At 40.9% G+C, this 24285-nt stretch overlaps 1 protein-coding gene across 1 annotated transcript in view; it reads left to right on the forward strand.

Annotated features, from left to right (window-relative positions):
* The window catches only part of STK32B (serine/threonine kinase 32B), a 147586-nt gene extending 132392 nt beyond the window's left edge, over nucleotides 1–15194 (forward strand). Inside the window, exon 12 of the mRNA XM_010583545.1 lies at nucleotides 15056–15194. Within this exon, the coding sequence (XP_010581847.1) occupies nucleotides 15056–15194 (139 nt within the window). The remainder of the gene's footprint in view (nucleotides 1–15055) is intronic.
* Nucleotides 15195–24285: the final 9091 nt, after the last annotated feature.

Below are 24285 nucleotides of genomic sequence, written 5' to 3' on the forward strand. Positions count from 1 at the left end.
CTGCAGAGGACTGCAGTAGATAGTGATAGTCATGGTTCTGAGTTGCAGGGTAATAAGAAAATGGCAGCTGAAATTCAGTAGTGATAAATGCAAATACGTTGTTAGGAAGAAAATAATCTAAACTTTACCTTTAGTACAATAGACTCTAAATTAGCTTCAGTTACGAAGGAGAGAGATTTTGAAAAGACTGTGGATAGCACAATGCTTAGTGGACAACTAAAACATGTTAATATGCTCATAACTGCAAAGAAACCTATAGAGAAATGAACATCAAGATGTCATCGTGTGTATACAGAGATATGTTCATATACATACACCCGCATCTTCCATTCTGTGCACAGTCAGCTTCCTTATGCCAAAAAAGTTACAAAGGACTGAGAATGGTTGCAAAAAAAGAAAAACAGAATTGGAGGTGTGGCATGGCTCACATTGAAGGATTTCCTAGACTTGAACTAGTTTAAACTCAGACAAGAGGCAACTGAAAAGACTGAAACTGGTTAAATAATAGTATGTTTTGAAACTTAATGAGAAGATGACTAAGCAATGATTATTCACCCTTTCTGGTAACTCAATGTCGCAAAGTTATCAGGCTGCGGGTTTAAAAGAAAACAAACCATGCTTTTTTGTGTGATGCAGCCCATTGCCAAGTGATGCTTTGGATGCTAAATGTATGAAAAGATTCAGAAAAGGATTAGAGAAATTCATGGGAAAAAATGCATCAAGGTCCATGAGACGTGAGACCTCTGATGCACTCATTGGTTTGGGATGTCTGGAAACATCAGAAGCGAGGAGGATATGCCAAAGCAGACATTTGTCTCCATTTAGCTTGTTCTTTGACAGTGTCCACTAGTGTCTGAAATGGGCCACTATTAGATGAGATGGCTGGGTATGTACTTCTATGCTTTCTCACTGCTTATAAGGTCTCCATTTTCATATAGACTCTCCATAATAGCACAAGGGTTGCAGAGTAAAATGTACATATAGATGCATGCATATATGCAAGTACATATATATATATATCCTTTTTGGAAACAGGGAAAGTAAAGCAGACAGGGCAGTAAGAGATTTAGCTAAGATTCAGATTGTCCCTTGCTGTGTTTCAGGGGACATCAGGCACCCATCCACTGGGAAGACCTCGGGGTTGTGAAACCCAGCTGGAGATAATTGTCCTGTGTCCCACCTCGGGCATAACATGTACTCCTGTCGTGGGTGCACCTTAGTGACTAGCCTAGACGGCTTGGTGTTCAATACAGTGGGTTCTGTGGATCCCTGTGTTAGGCACCCACCTTCCCCATGCATTATGTAGAGAGGTTTGGTGATTAACTAAAGGCTGCAAATTCTGCTGTGCGATCACAAATGAATGACCAGCTAAGTTTCCTTTGGGGGGCCATCCTTCAGGGAATGAAAGAGCTGTATGGTTAACTAGAATTCTTGTGAATCTAAGTTTTGGACTTTGGCAGAAAAATCTTGCATGAGGAATAGGTGGAGAGATGAGCCAGCAGAGAGGTCAGTGCAGGCTGTGGTTGCTCCCTGGCAACTCACACGCTCTGATTCCTGGAAGCTTGCTGCTGTGAGAAGGGTAGGGCTGAACCAGCCTCCTCCCAGATGCTTATTCCAGTCTCAGAATGTTTATTGTCAGGTCCCAATAATCAGGCAAAGCCAGACTAGCTTTTGTGGTGGATTGACCCTGGCTGGACACCAGGTACCCACCAAAGCTGCTCTATCACTCCCCTCCTCAGCTGGACAGGGGACAGAAAATGTAACAAAAGGTTCCTGGGTCAAGATAAGGACAGGGGGAGATCGTTCAGCAATTACATCATGGGCAAAACAGACTTGGAGAAATTAGTTTAATTTATTATCAATCAAATCAGAGCAGGGTAATGAGAAAATAAAAACTAAATCTTAAAGCACCTTCCTCCCACCCCTCCCTTCTTCCTGGGCTCAACTCCACTCCCAATTTTCTCTACCTCCTCCCTGCCAGCAGCACAGGGGGATGGGGAATGGGGGTTGGGGTCAGTTTATCACACGTTGTCTCTGCCGCTGCTTCCTCCTCAGGGGCAGGACTCCTCACTCTTCCCCTGCTCCAGCGTGGGGTCCCTCCCACAGGAGACAGTCCTCCATGAACTTCTCCACTGTGAGTCCTTCCCACAGGCTGCAGTCCTTCAGGCACACACTGCTCCAGCGTGGGTCCCCCACAGGGTCACAAGTCCTGCCAGAAAACCTGCTCCAGCGTGGGCTCCTCTCTCCACAGGTCCTGCCAGGAGCCTGCTCCAGCGTGGGCTTCCCACAGGGTCACAGCCTCTTTCGGGCACCCACCTGCTCCAGCATGGGGTCCTCCCTGGGCTGCAGGTGGAGATCTGCTCCACCGTGGACCTCCGTGGGCTGCAGGGGGACAGCCTGCCTCACCATGGTCTTCCCCACGGACTGCAGGGGAATCTCTGCTCCGGTGCCAGAAGCATCTCCTCCCCTCCTTCTGCACTGACCTGGGGGTCTGCAGGGCTGTTTCTCTCACGTATTCTTACTCCTCTCTCTGGCTGCCATTGCGCAGTTGGGTTTTTTTTTCCCTTCTTAAATATGTTCCCCCAGAGGTGCTACCACCATTGCTGATGGGCTCGGTCTTGGCCAGCGATGGGTCCGTCTTGAAGCCGGCTGGCATTGGCTCTGTCAGTCATAGGGGAAGAAGCTTCCAGCAGCTTCCCACAGAAGCCACCCCTGTAGCACCCCCACTACCAAAACCTTGCTACGCAAACCTAATACAGCTTTCCACATACCTTAATTCTTAAATTATTGACTATACCGCTCCTGTGGAGCTGCAGTTTCAATTAGAGATGCCACATTAAGCAAATTGGTGCTGCTACGCAAGTCGGTTGTCACAGCTAATATTTTCCTCACTCACCTCTGAACCAGGATCCTCTTCTCAGCACTAGGGGAGAGGCATGAAAAGTAAAGAGGCAAAATGAGATGGGACTGAATGGCCATGTCTCGGTGATGGCTGACTGCCATCCTATCCTGTCCAGTCCTGTTTTGCGGTGGCTGTCTGTCACACCAGTTCACTGCCACAGAGCTGCAGACGTGCATCACCATCACTGCAAAGGCAGCAGGCATTTCACAGACATTGCATTATTATTTGTCTTTAAATTCTCAGTCTGTTAGCAAAATTATGCTTGTTGCTGTGACCTGCTATCTGTAACAGGCATCTTCAGCTCTTCTGTAAAATCTTCCTGCCCTGAGGTCCAGGGTCTCGGTGGGGATGACTGTGGCTGTGAATATGTTTCCAGTAAAGTAGATCTAGCTCTAGAAGCAGACAAAGAATTGTCCTTCTCCCTGTATATTTCATTTAGACTTGACCCAAAGGATCACTTTACCTTGAAACTTTCACCAGAAGAATAAAGGAAGAGAATATTTCAAAGCAGTTCCTGTGATCTATCCATCTGCTGACAGCTGAACAAAAGGGTGAGCCTGCATCCTTCAGGATACACACCTAAGGAAGGCTGGGAAATTAATGTCTTTCTTGAGAATGAGTTTTGGCCCACTCTGCTGAGAAATACCCTTATTCGTGGGCAAGTGCCTGTAGTTTTTAAACTGAATTCTGGCTAACTAGAAAGAAAATTTTCTCTCTGTGGTCCCACAAAGTCTAATAACCAATACATTATCAGGAAATTTCATAGCTGCTTTCCTGTTCCTTGTACATATGGATCTACAGATGTATCTAAACTAGAAAAACTAGTTCACATTTTAAAATGTGGCTGAACAAGACATATATTGTTTAGGATGCACCTGGTCTTGGATGGACAATAACTCACTTCTTAAAGACACCTATTTTACTAGTCTGAGCACGGCTTTAATGTTAGTTTTAATCGGTTGTTTTAGTCTCATTTTCTTAAATGGCTGCACATGGTTTGATGTTTTCATTTATTTACGTCATGTCTTCACTCTTATTTTGCTTTATCAATTCCCAGGGTAAACCTGAGATCTGAAGACATTGCAGGTCAACATGCTACAGCATCCAGTATAATTTGTCACTTGACTTCCACATACTAGTATTTCACATGTCACTCACGCTGTATGTGCACCTGAACCCATTATGCTTGATTATAAATTGCTGGTGGATAGAAAATTATATTCACAGGCATTTAGTGAGCGTAATTACTCAGCAGGAACTATCAACCTGAATCAATTACCCATGGTATAAGCATATTTCTCCAAGGATTTTTGGAACGGGTGGGAGTAAATGTCATGAGTGTCAGTGGTACAAGAAGACATCTGTGCTACATGGGGATACTTCCTCCAAAATTTTACTTTTCACATTCAGCTGTAATAAAATGTAACTTTTAGCCCGTGCCTCAGTCATTTAAATTTAAATGGAGTTAAAACAGAGTTATTTGAATGATTACATGATAATCTACTGAGCTATCAAAACACATACGTCACAGTGCATTAGGAAAACAGACCTGAGGTTATGACTGTTTCTGTCGAAGCAGTCAGCACCAAAAGTACATGTTTTGGGTCAAAGACAGACTGAGTTAAATATTGGTTAGACACAGAACAACTCCAACCCCAAAGGGTGTACGCAAGATTTTCAAAGGTACCTGAAATAAATGGGAATTAGATGACAAAGTATTTTTCAAGACACAGCCCAAGTCATGCAGAAAAGCCATTGCTGGCAGACCCAGAGCCCAGATATGCTACCGGCACGTCTGCATGGATGAACAGGCAATTGCACCCCTGTGCTCCTCGGTGACTTCATTACCCAGCTCTTGGCAGTGTTTGTCGGTGTGTGCTATGTTCCAGGCTGATAGGACTATTCAATTTCTGCACGCCTGAACAGTGTGGGTGTAAATTAGCTCTAATCCAGAAGCAAATTGGCTCTGTTAAGCAGTGCAGTGTGTGGTGAGCTTATACAGCTGCTAAACAGGAAGGAGCTTGAATCTGTGGTTCAGAGAGGAAAGATATCTCTATTTTACTGGAGATGCAACAAGACTATATTCCTTTAAACTACTCAATTTAAAAACCATTTCTTTAAGCTCCTTTAGTAGTCACTGAGGACAGACTTGCATCTCCCAAGGTTGATCTGTGACACATATATTAGATAACTTAGACTGGAACTAATTAATCTGTGTTAGTGCCTCTATTTATGCTGTGGAGAGAGCCTGAACTAATCTTTCAGTTGTCTACAGTAAGCTGGCATAAAATCCATCCCGTAGTCATGGGCTCAGTTCATTTCTGCAAAACTAAATGCCTAGCTGCCAGTCCAATAGGCACAGGTCACCTCTGGTCTGCGGTTGGGTCTGCCTGCTCTCTCAGGGTGTCAGGAAATCAAGGGCATCTCGTACGGCACCAAACACCACTTGTGGGGCAACTGCATCTGAGCCATATGTGCCTAGCCACGGGGGCAGGAGGCCAAGAACAAGCACGTTTTAAGTGTGAATGTTATCAAGGAAGAGCTAAAGACCCATGACATCCACTCTTGCTAGTGATTTGATGAGGTTACTACTTGGACTCAGGTCTCCCAAAATACATACCTGCTATTACACAAACACACAGTAGCACTGTGTTTCATTTAAAGCTGCTCTGCACATGTTGGTTGTCTACACAAACTCTAGAGTGAGGGGAAATTATCTGAATTTGCAGACTCTAATTTTCAGTTTGGAGTTGTGTGACGCAGCGCTGACATTGCTGAGTGATGAGTGTTGACTCTGCTCCAGTCGGTCCTTAAGTCTGCCCTGGTCTGCCTCAAGCTTCCTCTGGCCCAGAGCAAGATTGTGTCTGCCTTGTTTACTTGAAAATGCTTAGAAAACTCATACACTTTTCAGTGATTTCTGTTTTCCTGAAAGCACTACTGAGATCACCCTGTGCACAAGCTAAAGAAAGGCAAAGCCCACTATTAAGTCTGCCATGGTTACTGCTTCTCTGTTAGGTGTAAAGAGGGTTTTTTAATAAAAAAGAACATTAGCTATATGCAGCTGCCTTTTGAGATAGTTTTAATTAGCTATATAATTACTTAGTTAAATTAATTAGATCTCCACAGTTGGGATTCTTCCTCATTTTTCAGGTGCTTAACTCTCCTCCTTCCATTTCTACTCCTTTTTTTTCTCATCCTGCATTTTCCACCTTCATTGTTGTTTTCTGCCTATTTTTTAAAGGCAGAATATAGGCAATTTTCCACACTACTCAGTTGTTAGCATGGTCCCTGGCATAATTCTTCCCGGGCCAAAATCACTCTCTGAAGCAATTCCCTTCATGTTTCAGAGGTTAGCATAGACCAAAGGCTGCCTAATAGGCAGCTGGAATATAACAGCTCTGGTTTGAAGATTAGAGAACTTAGCCATAAGGATGCACGCCAAACTGTGTCATTTCACTTCCAGGCATCAATTCCTGCACCATTTTACCTTCTGGTGCAAATGTAATGGATGCCTAAAATACAGAAATGACATTCCCATGCAGCGCTCTATTTGCTGTCCGTCATGAGAGCCCTCCTGGGTCCCTCTGGGGAATGGGAAGCGGATGAATAATTTGGCAGATGTTCAGGTTACCAGGTAACTTAATCTTATGCAGCATTATTATATCAATTAGTTCCGATATATTTTGCTATGAAATCAGTTTCAAATTGGGGAATTTCTCAGAATTTGGCCAGAGACCTACCTCTGTTCACATGTCCTAACCATATGCCAACTCCTCACCCAGCACCCTGGTTTCCTTGGGAAGCAAATCTGAGCATGAAAGGGCAAGATGGGATCTGCAGCTCACACTAACAGGATGTAGACAGTCTAGGAGTATCATATTTGTTCTTTTTGTTAGCATGTTTCCTTAAGATTTACACTGAGCAAAGGTTAGTGTTTTCTTCTTTATGGATGGTAGTGTAAAATAAGGAAATTTCCTGAACTTCCAATCAACTCATCAGCTTGTTTTTGTTAACTTTTTAAAAAAGAAAGCAAATACAGGAATTTTCATTCCTTTCTGAAATATTTGATGGCTATTTTCTTTTGAAAAGAAAAAATACTCTTCCCAAATATGCCTGTTCAGTTAAAAATAACCTGATCAGGATGCTTTGTTCATTTCTTTCTGCTTCTTTATTTTACCTTTTCACTAAAAAACGTAGTTGAATGAAAACCTGGCACATGAGAACTAGTAAGCAGAATAATGGAGATATAAGAGAAAGAGTAACACCCATTTACAATTGTAAAATACTTCCAGCTTCTTCAATTTATACAAAAATAGAACACAGCAAGAACCAATTTATAAGAGAAACCTTTAAAAATGCAGGCAGAAAATAAAGTGTCCATATATCAAACTCCATTCTTATTCCCCACAGTGGTAGCTAGATGACCAGCCAAGCTGCTTATTGTCCCAGAAATCACACTCAGTTATCAATATTTCTACAATCATTGCCTGCAATTGATGTTAAAATGATGGCAGAAAAATAATGGGGAAAGTTTTCAAAGTGGAGGATGAGATGCACATGCATATAACTCATTATTTTTGAAAAGTCATGTGCACACTGCAGAACCTACATATTACTGCCAAAAAATCGCCCTGATTTTCTAGTATGTGCACTTTTACTGATGTGCATGAGCATCTATAAAGCTTAAATAAGGGATTTTACAAAAGATAAGGTTTTGCATGAGCTTGGTGAAGTGACTCTGTTTTTCTGGCTAAAGCATGAAAGGTTGTGGGTGCCATGAACATTTTTACTCAGTGTCAAACCAAGGGAACAGAGTCTTTTTGGGGCTGCTGGGTGTGCTAATCCAGAAAATGAGCTGGCATAACCACCATTGTTAGCTTTCAGCTCTCTACCACCTACTTACCACTGAGCACTCATTATTTAGGTAAGAGAGGTAAACGAAAACATATGCCTTCTCACAATTGTTATACCAATATGTAAAATTCAAGCTAGCCAGCAGCCTTCTGTTTTTACTTTCTGTCACACTCCAGGTTAACAATACCAAGGGTGATGCTGCACTTTGAGTTGACGGTGTGAGTCCTTTTGAGTCTTCACAGTCCAAATCCTTCTGGTTTTTCTCAGGACAGGTTTCTCTGCATAAAACCACTCCAAAATGTGAGGAACACATGGATATACTCTGTACTTGTTCCACAAGGAGAAAATAGGCAAATCTTATTGCCACAGTTAGACTCCAAAGTACCATTAAGTCTTTCTTTTTACACCTTTTGGCTGGAAATAAAGAGAATGGGTGGGGATATTAGTTTGTGGAGCTCTAGAGTGCCACAAATTTACCAAATTGTTTGGGTTGAGAGTTTCATCTTTGGTTTGTGTGTAACTGATCAGGGAGTCCAGTTCTGATGAGGGGTACAAACAGCCACTAACCATCTCCATTTCTTTAGAAAGCAAATTCTGGACCTTTTGGTAAAACAGTGCTTAGTTACCATCAAGACAGATTAGCTACATTCAGGGACAGGCAGTGGTGGAGTGGGAAGAGTTAAAGCATCACCACCTTGAGGAAGCAGTCATATTGACCACGTCTGATTAGTTCACCCAGGCATTTTTTCTTGTGTTTGTATACAAATTATGACGGATCATTACGACACTGAATAAAAACTAAAATGAAAACAAATAGTGGGTAATAGCAGTGGGCACCAAACTGACACCTTACCTGCCCTCATTGCCAAGATATCTCAGTCCAGCCTCAGCTATCTACAAGTTATTATCTTGGCTAGACATGCTGGGTACTGCCAGCTCTGGAAGTATCCCTGTGAGATATTGCCACAGTAGCGGTCCTCTTACTTTATGGAGTCCACCTCTACAGAATTATAGCACTCTGTAAAAATTATTTTCAATTAGGCTGGAATTTTTGCAACTCCAGAATATCCAGCAATTTAAGTTATATGGCATAACTTCCACATTTCACTTTTCTATGACCAGGATCTAACAAAACAATGCCTATGTCTGTCACTTTCTGAATTCTAATTCCTTTATAAAATTTCATTGCTAGATATTTTCTATTGAGAACAAAAAGGTTTTAGTGTTTCATTTTGAAGGAATACTATCTTCCAAAGAGTCTGTATTTACCAACTGATATTCTAAAAATACAGGATTTGTACATAAGAGTCTTTACTGTTTTTCTGAAATCCCCCCTGTATCTGTGTTCCAGTAGACAAATCACAGGGACACACACAGAGAGATATAGCTGAAATAATAGTTCCTTTCTGAGCACAGTCATTCCCCATGACAGATCAGTTATTTTTTTCTCCTGATTCGGACATGTTCAGAATTAGCCTTCTAGCAAGGCCATCTGGACAAGACATCAGCATTACTTCTATGTAGTTGCTAAATCATAGAACTGAGGTGGGTTTCTAACTATTTAGCAAGCTGTCCCCCAGGATTCATGAGTTTGAAAAGCTAGCATAGACATGCCTCATCTGTTCTGACCTCAGACCCCCTCCCTTGTGAAGAGTAACTGGGATAAATGTTCCGCACATTTATCTACTCCTCAGGGCTTCTTTCAAGAGGTGTAAAAGTTTCCATTAATAGAACTTTTTTTCCTACAATAAAGCTACAGTTTCTAAAGCTCGTATTATTATGCCCACCATTTCCCCAAACCAAAAGCATCTGTTTTCTCCAGCAGTGTTTGAAATATCAATACACCAAGGTAAAATGCTAAATCTAGAAATGGTAAGGCAAAGTCACAGCCCACTCAGACCATTCTCTTTCCTCCACACCCAGGACACCAGGTTTGCTACACTGGGAAACTCACCTGCAAATTTTCTATAATAAAAAGAGTTTCCTGTAGGACCTGGTACATGTGGGAGTCTCATATTCAAGATGCAGCACTGGAAATCAGTACTGCAGGAACTCTACTATAATATCTGAGTATCAAGATAATAATAATCTTAAAAACCTTTCCATAGCTCACACAGACACTTTCTCTTTACCAGAAATACTGATGAAGCCCAAGACTTGACTGAAGGCTCAGTTACTTTTCTTGATGCATTCCTGTAGTGCTTGGTACAGCTTCTTTCTTCCTCACTGCTGGAGAGGAGGTTGTTCCACACTCAGGTGTCACACACTATCAATATTGCATGGAGCAATGGTGAAGGGAAAGAAAACTCAGTTTACAGCTCTTTGTTGGTTCAGTAGAACCACTCTTAATTCCCAGAATAACTGCCTCTGAGAGTACTTACGTATTTGTACAGAATTGTCATGGAATAAATGTAATAGACACTGTTCAAACTCATTTTCCTCCTCTTTTCCCTGAAGGCCTTTTTTTTTCCATATGACTATCCACTAGAACCACTTGTTCACTTTTTTCATCTGCAGCTGGCCATTTTACCATTTATTCTCAGTCAATAGTATTCAGCACAGGAACAGCTACCTGGTTCAGATCCACAGCTAGGTCCCCATCAAGCCATTCATTCTCCCTTTATCAAGTTATCACAGCCTGTAGCTGCATCAGCTTAAAGGCAAGATAAGTCATTCACTGGAAAGCAGTTTTCTACAAATGATTTATTGCACTAGTGCCATTTTTAAACAGAACAGCCCAGACTACATTTATTTTGCCATGATTACAGGAACTGTGTCGAGGTACCCATGTTTTTCAAAAGCTGAGAACATCTGATGTAAAAGTGCTCCAGCTCTGGCACCAAGGAATCAAGAATGCACAAATGAGATAAATTTCACTTCTGCAACTGTCCAACATTTTAACTGAAGAGACTGCTTGTTCATACACAGCTGCTGTGGTGAGATTTGTTTAGGTCTTGACCTGAGCTTATCTGCAGTTTTGGAGCTAGACTGAAACACAGACCAATAGCCTTATTTTATTTTTGCTGAAGTTGCAGTGGTTTCAGAGGAGCCCTTAGTCTCAGCAAATCTGAAACCTGCAACTTTTCATCTTTTTTTATAGAATCATAGGATGATTTGGGTTGGAAAAGACATTAAAGATCATCCAGTTCCAACCCCCCTGCCATGGGCAGGGACACCTTCCACTAGACCAGGTTGCTCAAAGCCCCATCCAACCTGTCCCTGAACACTTCCAGGGATGGGGCATCCACAACTTCTCTGGGCAACCCATTCCAGTGCCTCACCAACCTCACAGTCAAGAACTTCTTCCTTCCGTCTAATCTGAATCTGCCCTCTTTCAGTTTAAAACCATTACCCGTTGTCCTATCACCACATGCTTTTGTAAAAAGTCCCTCTCCAGCATTCCTGTAGGTCCCCTTTAGGTACTGGAAGGCCGCTATAAGGTCTCCCCGGAGCCTTCTCTTCCCCAGGCTGAACAACCCCAACTCTCTCAGCCTGTCTTCACAGGAGAGGTGCTCCAGCCCTCTGATCATCTTCGTGGCCCTCCTCTGGACTCGCTCCAACAGGTCCATGTCCTTCTTCTGCTGGGGGCCCTGGAGCTGAAGGCAGTACTCCAGGTGGGGTCTCATGAGAGCGCAGTAGAGGGGCAGAATCACCTCCCTCGACCTGCTGGTCATGGTTCTTCTGATGCAGCCCAGGATACAGTTGGCTTTCTGAGCTATTGCTGGGTTGTGTTGAGCTTCTCATCAACCAGCATGCCCAAGTCCTTCTCCGCAGGGCTGCTCTAATCCATTCTCTGCCTAGCAGAGAAGTTTTCATTGAATTTATCCTACTAAGCAGCCTAAAGACAAACTTTCAGTATTCTCCATCTAGTGAATAAAGCTGAGTTGTAAGCTCTTCCCTGGTGGTCCCTAAGTTTGCTACTGGGTTTCGTTAGATGTTTGTGGTTTTCATTCTGGCCTGCCATAGTTGTAGCAGTCTTTTTTGCTTCAGTATTTTATTTTCTATGCTAGCTTTTACCCAGTCTGCTCTCTTTACTTTTGTATTTTTATATATTCAATAATGCATATATGCATAATTACATATGCAGTATAATTACATTTTGCTTGATTATATATGCCACCTTCTTTTCTTAATCATCACAGACACCAGACTGTAATTCCCCATTTCATTCAGGCCTGTGAGGCACAGAGCAGTACTTAGAGGCACAAAGCTCTCAGCTTCCATCATTCTTGGCAACAGCTGCCTCAACATCTGATGTGCAACTACAAAGTCCCGCGTTGCTTGGCACGTTCCTGCTCATTGCATCCTTTGCCTAATCGAGAGCTGCAAGTACAAGCCTATAACATGCTCTGTCACCAGTTTATCCAGTAAAATCTCCTGCAGGCACAGGTTTGATAAGAACACAAGGTTTCATCACTCCATGCATGGCTTCAATGATCTTTTTGTTTGTATTTCTTAGCCACAACTTATCCATCTCAGATTTATGACTTGAGCTCCAAACCACGTGAGATTTCTGGACAAATATAATTCCCCCTCAGCTTCACTCCTCTACTTTTTCTCTATTTGTCAAGAGAGAAGCTGAGGCACAGAAAAGGGCTGTAATTTGCCCAAAGGGTGACAGAGGTAGAAACAGAATCTGCATCTCCTCATTCTTAGTCCAATTCCCCAGCCCCCAGGGCACACTGGTAAGTAGGTGTTAGCATGCCCATAATAACCCCTTAGAGTGAAGTCTTTAATGTAATTTGAATCACTGAATAAAGTGATTGATAAATTATTAAGTGCTTAAATAAGTTAAATTTTTACTACATCATCAGGTTAATAACCTATTGCTTACTTTGATAGTTTGTAAATATGTGTAGTGAATCCAGATACAGAAAATGTCTGAAAAGGGAATACAATGAGGCACTGCTAAAACAATGTATTTCCTTAGCATTTCCAAACCCCCATAATCTAATTATGCTTCAATAATAGACCTGGGGAGTAAGAACAGGATAAAAGAAAAGAAATGGAAATAAATCAATAATAGAAACCACCTCTGTAGAGAGTGGGAAGTTCGAGGCTGGTCAGTGGTATCTTTTGAACTCAGCATGAGCTTCATTATGCTCTCCTTTTTCGGCTGTCCTCCTTACATGCTGCTTTTGTGCCAGTTTGAGTGGTTTTCAAAAAAAAAATTGGTGTTTTCCTGCTTTATACTGTTATTGAGAGACTTCTTATTTCCCCATTAATTTTAGCAGTACAGTAAATGCCTTCTTTTTCACATTTTATGAACCAAATAAATATTAAACAAATTCAGGCAGAAAAGTACTTGCATGTCTTAGACTAATGCCATGATTCCTCAGATCTCCATAGAGCCAAAATTTCTCTCACTCCTCTATTTACTAGTTTGCACAGGTTTGCAACCCACAGTTTGCACCATGATTTTCCAAGCACTGTGGCCTTTTCTCTTGATGCCTACAAATACCTCGCTCTTGTAAGGACCAGTATCTCAAACCCTAAGGTGTTTCAAGACTTTGTCTCATTCAATTACTCTCTTGGTAGTCCCCCAGATCATTTTTTAAGCCCTTAATAACAACAACAGCAACAAACAAAACAAAAAACAAACCCAAACCCATCACATTTGCTGTGGTCCATTCCTTGGTGCCAAGGCAGTTTCAGCAGTAAGTTACATACTCCATTCAGCTGGGCAGAAAGTATATATTTCAATTTTCTTTGAGCCCTTGGGAGAAAATCCACTGTCTTGACACTTTGTCAACATTCATTTGAATGACTGGTTCTAAAGCTGTTTGACTGATGGTTTGACTGGAGATGATGGACAAATTTCTCATGAAGAAAGGAATGTCCCTAAGCTCATTTGTCATGAACATCAGTGAAAATAATTCATTGGCTTTTCAGCTAGGGACTCATATTTCTTGTGCTATCCTCTAATATCTCAGTCATCCACTGGCCTGTAGTCACCAGTAGCCATCGTTATTTCTGGTGCACTTGAAAAAATCATCATTAGGGTAAATGTTTTTAGCCATTTGTTCCTCTAATCTGGTTTTTTTTTTCAGTCTGCCTTATAGTTTTTTATTTAATGTGGCAGTGTTTGTGCTCTTTTAAGCTTAACCTATTTGGACAGTGTTTTCATTATTAGTACTTTAAATAGTCTCCTTTACTCCTCTGTTGAGCTCTGACAGAATTTTCATGTCCTTTCACATTCTCTTCTGAGTCCTCAGTATGGTGTCTCTATAGTCTTCATGCCACCTGGAAGTATTTTATCCTTTTAAATTGACCATTTACATTTCAATTTTGCATGCTTTTCCATTACTGAGTATTTTTTATTTTGGAGTATATCATATATATCACTTATAATCACTGTTACAAAGAGCTTCTTCCATAGTGTCTCTGGTGCCAAATCTTGGTCCCTTTTTTTGGGAATACAACAACAGCTGCTTCTTATTTTGAGAAAACAGACAGTCAGAGAAAAATTCCTCCAAAACTGCAGCTGTTCATGTTTGGTTTTTGTTTTTTTAATTAGTTTCTACCTCGTAGCTTCCCCATGAATCTTTACACCTTTCTTGAAACTACTTACATTCTGTCTGTGTTTAGAGGAAAACATTGAGTATCACATGAATCGGTAAAATCACAGAAGTTGATAACAGCGTTGAACAGAGATGCTGAGAAGCTCGATAATAAAATGATTGGTGGGAACTGCAAGTGCTGCTAGGGCTGTTGCTGTTTTCTAGAAAATGATGTCAAAAGAAGATAACTTTGCAGTCTCTAAACAATGTAGGATTTTTTTGTTGATGTTCCTTGAAACCACGTAGGAGGCTTTGACAATATATGAAGTAATAACAAGAGGAATACTGAATATACTTTCATCTCATGTTTTGTTCTCTTGTACTGATGGAGGTTACTGATAATTTTGTAGGAGAGCAGAGGGGAGCAGCTGCTTACTGCTCTTCTGTGCCCAGTCAACAACTCTCATCAGCCTCAAGCTACCTGGAGGTTTTGTCAAGTTACAGTCTGAGCAGAGGTGCTAAAGCCAGAGAAAGCACTCTCTTCTGCCGGCTATTTATGATAGGCTTTAATGGGAGCAGGGTTTGACCAAGACCCAGCTGCACATATTTAGGAGGAAGCAATCATCAGTGTTTAGAAGAAATGGCAGCTATAAAGCTCAAGGAGTTAATAGAGATCAAATGGTGCAGGAATCTGTTTTATACACAGGTGTATGGGCTGTCCACAGGACAGGCCATGGCTGTCATTCTGATACAGTTACCTGCACATGATAGCTCTATCAATGTTTTTAACCTTTGGCAGATTAAGAAGACAGCAGGATCAAAGTGGACAGACTTCCAGCATGGACAGCAGAGCATCCCTTCAGAGCCACGAGAAACTCCAAGATGGACGTAACAACAATTTACTGGGACACGGCTGCACAAGAGGCTGCAGCAGCTAGTAAGCTACGGCCCCGCGCACGCTTCCACTCTGGCAGGGCGAGGAAAAGTCCTCTCTGCGCATGCCTTCATCTTCACCCCTCGGACCCCGGGATGTCTGACTCCTCCAAAGCAGGATCCCCAGCCAAGGACAAACCCACAGAGCACACCGGCTGAGACTTTCCACGTACGACCCTGCTCTTCTTTTGACTCTGCCACTGGAAAAATTACCATCAGCAACAACATACAGTTTTATAAGTAAGTGTGACTTTCCTTCTCAAAATCCTGGAAGAAAACTTGAAACAATTCATTAGGCAGCCTCTCAAAGATTGCCACGGTTCTGGCTACTTGCAAGAGACAAAGTTACATTGGGGCCAGCTTTGTGTTGAAGGCTTTACATTCCCCTCTCTGTCTCTGTTAGTTAAAATGGTCCAGTTTGGAATTTTGTGAAACTGCTGGACACAGCCATTTCTCATCACCTGCTGTTGAGTTTATAACAGATGTATATGATGTAAATACGTGAATGTAGTGTCAAATAGGCCAAACACTGAATAATTTCATTTAAATACCTGAAGCCCATTGGAAAAGTTGCAGCGTGAATGTATTCACATTGTTCTTTAACTTCATGCATTCTGCTTTGTAGTAAAAGATGTGACCCTGACCAAGTCAAAGTTTTGCTCGTGACTTTAGTGGATGCAGGATAAGACACATTAGTAGTGTATGATAGCCATGACAAAGAAGGAACTTTTTATTTGTAACAATAAGCTGACTGAGCCAGAGTTGAAAAGCAGCTTAGTAAGGAGAGCTAAAAATGTTAAGAATTTGCTCAGATCGATAGGTGTTATAAAATGTGAAGAACTTACATGTGTCTTTGTTTTTATGGATCTATTCTGGATGAGAACCATCTTGCACAGAAAGAAACATACTTTATCCAAAGTATTGCTGACATGGAATCCTTTTTTTTTTAAACAGTACCCATAATTCTAAATATTTACGGTATTTTACTACTTGTACATCCACATTTTGATAATAAATGCATGTTTGTTCTGTCCTATTGTGCTTTTATTTTTAAGGGTTACCATCTGTAAGCAGATTTCATTTCAACTTTTTAAACCAAATAAGTTAGGCTTTTGGAAGTGAAAACGATTTTATTTGTAATAATCTATTTTTACTGTATTGTTCCCATTCTATCTTCTACAAAGCAAAGTTCTTTGTAATTGAATCTATTTTAAAATTTGGTTTCACAATTTCTTCATAAAATACAGATTTTTATCGCTCCATGAAATGACATGGTATTCCTATCAACAACAGAGCAGTTTACAAATGTACTAAGGTAAAGATTTTACATCTGTCATGAGCATGGTGTTGGTCTACTTGCTTAATTTGGGCATAGACTGAAATAATCATAGGATCAAGCAAAGAAGCAGAGTTTCTCTAGTCATGAAAGGACAGATTTCATTGCCCAGAATAAACTATTTCACGCCTATGTGTTCTTATAATGACCCTTTTTAATTTTTTTTTCTTTCTTAATATTCATTTCACTTGGGAAGGACCAAAGTAGATAACTTTTCACATAATTTCTGGAAACACCTATTGTTCTGTTCCAACCAAAATGCATTATGTTCTTGGATCTTGATCTGGATCTTGATCCTGGAAAGAAATGGAAGGTTTTATTTACTTGAGCAATCCTGCAGAAATTAATGGTATTACTCATAAGTAACTGCTTGCAGGATCCATAATGTATCAGGTAATAAAGTTTAGAGCTGTGGAGTTCTTGGAAGCAGGGCCAGTCATTTATTAAGATTTTCCAGGTAAAATTTTCCAATTGGAAAAACATTTGGGAAAAAAGCAATTGCACATTTGCTTTTTTTTCCGTGATTACAGTTGTTTTGAGCAAGAAGAGTTATGGTGGGTGATCTTGTACAATATCAACCATCTAGAATGCAACTACACTAGCACCTGAATTCAGGCTGGGAAGGCATTTTTGAAGATTGATGCCTCAATCTTACAGCCCTACTGCATTTTTGTTCATATTGTAGCACCCAAATCAGATTCTTTTTGGATGATACAAAACCAGATGATGTGCTCCAAGGGAGCACTTAATGCCATCCACCCAGCCTTGGGCCTGCAGACCACAGGAGCAGGTGAGAGCAAATCTGAAATTAAACTTCCCCAAATGTGCCTCGTGTGGATGTCAGGTCTGCATCGCCGACTGCTCTGCTTTGCAGAGCCTCTCCTGTTGGGCTGCACTGCCTGCTAATGCACACATAGCCACCGAGAAGCCTGGGTTTATAGAATGAAAAGTTTATAGAATGAGATCCACAGCTTTTAGAGTGCAAGAAGTTCATCACTGACTGTATTAAAAATGGGGGGAGTTTCCTGCACATAGAATTTAATTAACAGCAGGATTCTACCAAACATTTGCAGTCTGATCTGGCTGGCTGCTGGGTGTCTTTGTCAATGCTTTACTAAGCTGTTTTTGAGAGAAGCCTGCTTATTCAATAGATGGCATCTACTTAAATATGTTTGCACAGAGTATTGTGCATGAATGCAAGCTCACTCAGACACTTTAATTTCACGCTTGTTACCACACGATCATTTCTCAAACAACTCTACTGCTTGCACAAAAAAGAAATCGCGGCACCAATCATCAGCTTTATCCAGAGTCCATGGCACTTCCACTGACTGCAAGCTGAACCTTATGCTGCATGTAATTATTTTTGTCTACTTACACGGATCAGAGAATACCCTCAGCTGTACTGCAGAGACCCAATATGGAATCATAGAACAGTTTGGGTTGGAAGGGACCTTTAAAGGTCATCTAGTCCAAGCCCCCTGCGGTGAGCAGGGACATCTTCAACTAGATCAGGTTCCTCAGAGCCCCGTCCAACCTGACCTTGAATGTTTCCTGGGATGGGGCATCTACCCCCTCTCTGGGCAGCCTATACTCTTAGTTCATCTTTCCCTTTGACCAACATAGATGTAAGGAAATGGCCTGTCATGGGACGCCCTGATAATGGTGCAGAAGAAGAGAGGTCATTCTGTATAGTATGTGCTTTGTGAGGACAGAACAAGTACTACAAGAAAAGTCACACAGCCTGGGAATAAGCCTGAGGAGTGCTTGGCTGGGACTTGTCTCCCCTAGCTTTAGACATACGAAAAACATACTTATCTGCAGCTGAGTTAGCCAGATGCGGGCTCAAAAATAAAGAGGGAAAAAAAAAAGAAAGATGCTTTTAGAATGTGGTGCACTTGATCTGTCTTGATTGTCTCTTTTAGCAGATTGTTGTCCCTGTAGCTCTGCCTCCATGGAGTATAACGTCAGTGTACACAGCTCAGATGTGGACATGCACATTGTGCACTGACATTTACTCAGATGAACCTTGTTTGTGATGGCACAGACAATTTGTGGAGATGCAGTCTAATCCTTATGAAAAAATGGGAACCTTTCTGGTCACTTCAACAGGAGCAAGAGCTATTTAAACAGTATTTACCTTTACATGTGAACGTTGTATTAGAGGGACAAGAAATGACACAAAAATAGACTCTTGCAATGAATGTTGCCTTGCTTTCCAGCAGAAATGAAAACAGAAAAGGCAACCTAAATAAGACATAGAAGGTTTTTACAAAATACTTGGTGAGATGAAGGGGAAAACCAAAGCAGGCAGTCATAAAACCAAAAGAAACTCCTTGGGACTCATTTATTCTATACAGCTTTATTGCCTTGCAAAAGCAGCCAGTGATCTTAAATCCCAAAGTCTCATCTGGTTTCTCCAAGTCATTTCAAGGGTAAAATATTTTTTCTTGTTTCTGTTCCAGGGAAGAGGGAAGGAAGTCTAACACAGCTGGAAAAGCAGTTTTCTGCTACAACATTTTATTGCAATGCCACTTGCTCTGCAGTGTTACAGTTCTGATCACACATGCACATTCCCACAGCATCACTCCATGTTAAACTCTGCCAGATTTACCTTCTGTTCAGTTTGCTTCTTCTACATTGTGTATTAAATATTGGCACCGTACTGTAAATGTTTAATTACCAACTGTCATAAAATACAAATGGCTCCTTTCATCTGTAGTCCTGACAAAAATGATTAATTAAATATTTCCAGAAGTTTTTCCTGTAATTTGGTGGGGTGGAAGGGTTGGTTATAGATCTTTGCACACTATTCAAAATGACATCAAAGTACACAATAGAGGAAATACTAGGCACCAATCCATCCATCCATTCTGCTTGCAAAATATGTAATTACAATTTCAAGCTGATTTCTGACAGCTTAAACCTAAATATTGGTGTATTGGGATGTACTGAGGAACTGTGGTTGGCTGAATAAGACCTGAGGTGTTTTTCTGTTTTCCAGTTCGATAGCTATGCCAACACTTCTGCTATGAAAAAAGTGTCTGCCAACATAGGAGAAGCTCAGAGGTTTTGGGCAGGTATATTTACAGTTTTGGTGAGAGTTGGAAAGCAAGAAAATACTTAAAGCGCATTTAATTAAAACCCCACAGGTATCCTCTTGAACCTCCACTGCTCTAGCACTTGCCTCAAGAGGAGACCTGGAAAAAACCACTGTCCTGCAAATAATCCCCATTATTTCTATATCTGGCCCAGATTTCACCTGTGGCTAAATGAGTTGTTCTACACAGGCTCTGAATAAGAAGCGAGTGAAGGCAAGACCCCAGTTTGCAACGCTGGGCTGCTCAGACTCTGCCTTCTTGTACAGTTAAAGGAACAACAACTTGTAGCAGCCGCTGGAGCCAAAGTCATCAGTCCTGCTAGGAAAAGCAGAAATTATTTTTTCCTACACAGCAGTTGCAGTTCAGTCCCTTAGCACATGCTGCCGACAGGCCCCGTGGTAAATTTTGCATGAGGAATAATGTAAACTTTTTATACATCCTTCTGGTGCCACACAAAACCCTCCATGATAGATTGGTGTGATTTTTAAACAAGAGTGTTGCAGTTCTTCTGGAGAGCATACTAGTAGCTAAATAACTAATTTCTTATGCACATTGTTCTTAATCATCTTAGCTTCTATCAGCTACTTCTGTTTATCTGTATTTTAATGACAGGATCAACTACTCTCTGGCCAGCAGGGAAGAAAGTTTTGATATTTTTAGCATGTTTAGCAATGCAAATTAGCTTGCTATAATCATGTTTGTGAGAAAACACACAGTACAATCAGGACCTTAATAATGACTGATATTAGCTATGCTCTATACATCCATGAGCTTGGCTCAGAGTTACAAACTCCTTTTTTTTTGGTCATTTTTAATTGGGAAGGAGGAATATATCTAATCAATTAAACCATTTTTTACAAAATAGCCAAACAGTCCTCATGAGTCCTCCCAGAGACTCAAAATCATAATGTAGGGCACAAAGCTTTGTTGTTCAGTGTTTGGGATTTTCTTTAAGTCCCTTATAAACAATAAAGTAAGCATATCAAAACCTCTGTTGCTTTCAATACCCATTAAGAGAAATACAACTGAGAACAATCCTAAAATGCAAGTCCTTCTAAAATGTATGCCCATGAATACAGAATTATGTAAAATCAGTGCCCTTTGAATGGAATTAGATTTAGTCATAGACACTTTTATGGGCAAAAATATGTCAGAACTAGTGCTCTGGAGAATTTTTTGCATCTTACCTTTCCACTGTTTTGATGTATGCTATATTACATCCTTGGAATTTTCCCAAAGTGATTATTTTGTACTTGAAAAGTCCCCCTTGGAAGAGTACTATACAATTTAATTAGTAGTTATAATTTTTCTATACAATTCTATCGCGAGGATAATATTCTCCAGTCAGTGTGCTAAGATATTGAGGCAATTTTGGTGTGGTTAATTAGTAATGAGAGAATGCTTTAAGTCTTGAGCCCTATCATGATAAACACTACACCCACACATTAAGGTAAGTAAGTCAGACACTACTGCAAGGAATTTACAGTTTGAACTAGCTTTATAAGATATAACTTGAAGCCAGAGATAAACTGGAGAAAGTGCTCAGGGAAGCAGGTAAGGGTGAAATCAGCTTATTAGATGTAATGAGCAACCATATAATACAGATTTATAGATTTTTTTCTGCATTAAATTATATGCAACATCTCCTTTAGGGCCATAAATTTCCCACTTATATTTGAAAGCTCAGGCTATATAATCTTGGAGAGCAGGGAAAGAGCCGAGGGAGTGGAGCGGCGGCAGAGCTGGCTGCAGTGGCACCAGTAGCTGTCATCAGTGCCTTGTCCTCTGCCCAGCTTAGGCCAGCTAGAGCACAAGAGGCTAGTTTCACTGAGCAGGGGATCTCTGCAATTGCAGAATCAAGCCAAAAAGAGAGCTGGGAAGAGTTGAAATGAAGAAGTATGCAAAGAAGGTGAGAGCTGCCATCACAGCTGGCTTGTTGCTTCTGCACCCCGTCATGGGGACCAGCACGGTTCCCTATAAATCCTGCCTTTCCCATGGTCTGGCAGGGACATTTGCTCCACCGGGCTGTGGAGTGCAAACATCCATGTGCAAACAGTGCAGCACAGACATCGATCCCTGCTGAACACGTTCTGATCAATCACTGCCCTCCCCAAGTCCTGCCGAACCCCACCCACAGACACACCCCCCCGCCGCCTTCTCTCACCAACGGACCTGTCAGACAAAAGACCCAGTTTTCCACCTATACTTCTACTGTTAGATGAGTCACAAACTCCAGGAATTAAAGGTCTTGGAAATGCTTAGAGCCTACTGAAACCTCACCAAGTCCACTGGTGCGAGTGTTTCAGAGGGTTTTCTCGTAGGCAGCATTCCTCTTCTTGCAGTGCCAGGCTTAATTTTACATTTTTCAGAGAGGCACCCATTAATACTGAACAGCTAACAAAAAAGAAAAAAAAATAAATAGAGCAAGACAACCAGCAAAGCAAGATGTATTTTAAAGAGATTTCTGAAACTTGTTTTTGCGATTTTATAGGCAGTTATTTGAATAAGCAACATAGCTTTTTTGCAAATGAGAGGCATAATCGCTCAATCTGGGCAGACAAATGCTCCTAAATGTACATAATGGATAGTGTGCTCTCATATTATAGCAGTAACTTTCATCACCTTCTTCTCATTATTTTCTTCAAGATGAAGTATCTACTAAAGCTTGTAGTAGTGACATTGAATCCTACAGGTCAAACTATGTGAACTGTATTTAAAAAAATAATACCATTTCATATTATCAGTCTTTAATTTTATTCCACTTCTTTTTTTTCTGTTTTGAAAATGAATAGGACCACACAACTAGCCTTTTCTGGATCCTTCATTGCTTCATATTATCCTCACTGTTATTCATGTCCTTTTTAAATACACAAACATTTCCCTGGCAACACAGAAGACAAACACCCTCCTGTGTTTTCCCCTCACCAGGTTTTCAATCTTTCCACACAAATGGAGCTCTCTGTGTCTCTAAGACATCGTGCTGTCCTGCTCTGGAAAAACTTCTCTGTGAACTGCGCTGATTGTTTACAATTGCCCCACCAGGACTGGAAGTTATTCATATGAGGCTGCATTATCATTTTTAAGATTCATGAACTTGCTAGTATTTCATACTATCATGTTTCATACTACTGTAGGGTCTTGGGAAAAGGGTTTTTTAAGGAGTTAAAGATATTTTTTTTTGAGTATTGGTATGCCTTGAGCAGCTACGTAGACAACAAAGCGTTGGGCTATTTTATTGCATAGTTTTAGCATATTTGTATTACAGCAATGCATACAACTCCCTGAGCTTGCCCCTTCCAACCTTGACTTGTCTCAATACTGATTTTCACCTTCCACCCTGTTGTACTGCCATCTCTAATTGACAGGACCAAGATTATTGGTTTACTGAGCCAGTATCTATACCAGGGATATATGCATGCTTTTCTTGAAGAGCATACATATGTATAAACAGGTTGTCTTTTTCTCCTTGATGAAAAAGGAGTACTTACTTTATTTGTACTAGCTGAGAATAACAAATTAAAGCTTTTCCATTTAGCACACTTCAAATAAAAACTTTTCTCACTTCCCATGAACTGTTTAAGTCAGTTCACAAATGAACATTATAAGATTTAAAATGTATTACCTGCTGAAAATACGCTTGTATTTTTCTTGAAGATATTTATTCCAAAACTCTTTCCATAGAAATAATGCAGCCATCCCTGTGATCTTTTACACTGTGATATGCTCATTATGTGGCATATACATATTAATCTATAATTAAAAGGATTGGCTGTGAGAGATACTTCTTAGTTCAGCTGCCTCATGTTCACCAACAGCTTTGGAATGTATATCCCTTTACAAGTGACAAGTCAAAACATGGATAGGAAAACATGCATAGGAAAACATTTGTAGCATAAAAAGCAGTTTTTTCCTGTCAAAGGGTGGCAGAAGCCTCAATCTGCAAGCTAAATAATGCTCTTAAATATAATGAGATATAGTGCAGCCACATCTGCAAGTGTGCTCAAAAATAAAATCTTTCTTGCTTTCTCTCCGGAGATTTAAGATCCGCAGATTTCCTGCCAGAAAAGACAGAAATGTATTTAGAATAGGCTGGAGAGAAGGGAGTGCTTCTAGGATACGGAAAAACACTCTGGCCCAATATTTGGAACCCGATAGAGTTTTGTTTTTAAATCCCGTGTCTTCCTAAAATAAGCCTTCCTGGGCCCAGGCTTAGCTGGATCTTCTGGATCTTCTGGATCCAGAATTATGAGGTAGCTCTAATAAGGGACTTGAGTGGCTAAAATAGTCAAGTGTTGTAAATTTAGATGCCTGAACCACAGACCCCAGGGGAATCCAGAACCATGTGCTTAGAGCCTACTCTTTTCTTTTACTTCACAGAGAGATCTCAGGGTACTTCAGAGGGAGACCTCACGAGCACCTCAGGGACCCGAGCAGCTGTGTCAGACATACAGAGCTCACCAGTAGAATGTCCTAAGCACTGACGTATGTCTAAAAGTCACTACCTTTCTTGAGGCAATGCGGCCTCCATCTAGCTCAGATCTACGGCTGTCCTACAGATAATATACTCCTAGACCAGCAATACCTGTGACAACTTAACACTGAGAAAATTCATCCAGAAATGAGTTTGAGTTTGAAACTTTCCAAAGCTTAAAATACGTC

Source organism: Haliaeetus leucocephalus, unplaced genomic scaffold (genome assembly GCF_000737465.1).
Source record: "Haliaeetus leucocephalus isolate CR32 unplaced genomic scaffold, Haliaeetus_leucocephalus-4.0 Scaffold906, whole genome shotgun sequence".
Taxonomy (NCBI): Eukaryota; Metazoa; Chordata; class Aves; order Accipitriformes; family Accipitridae; genus Haliaeetus; species Haliaeetus leucocephalus.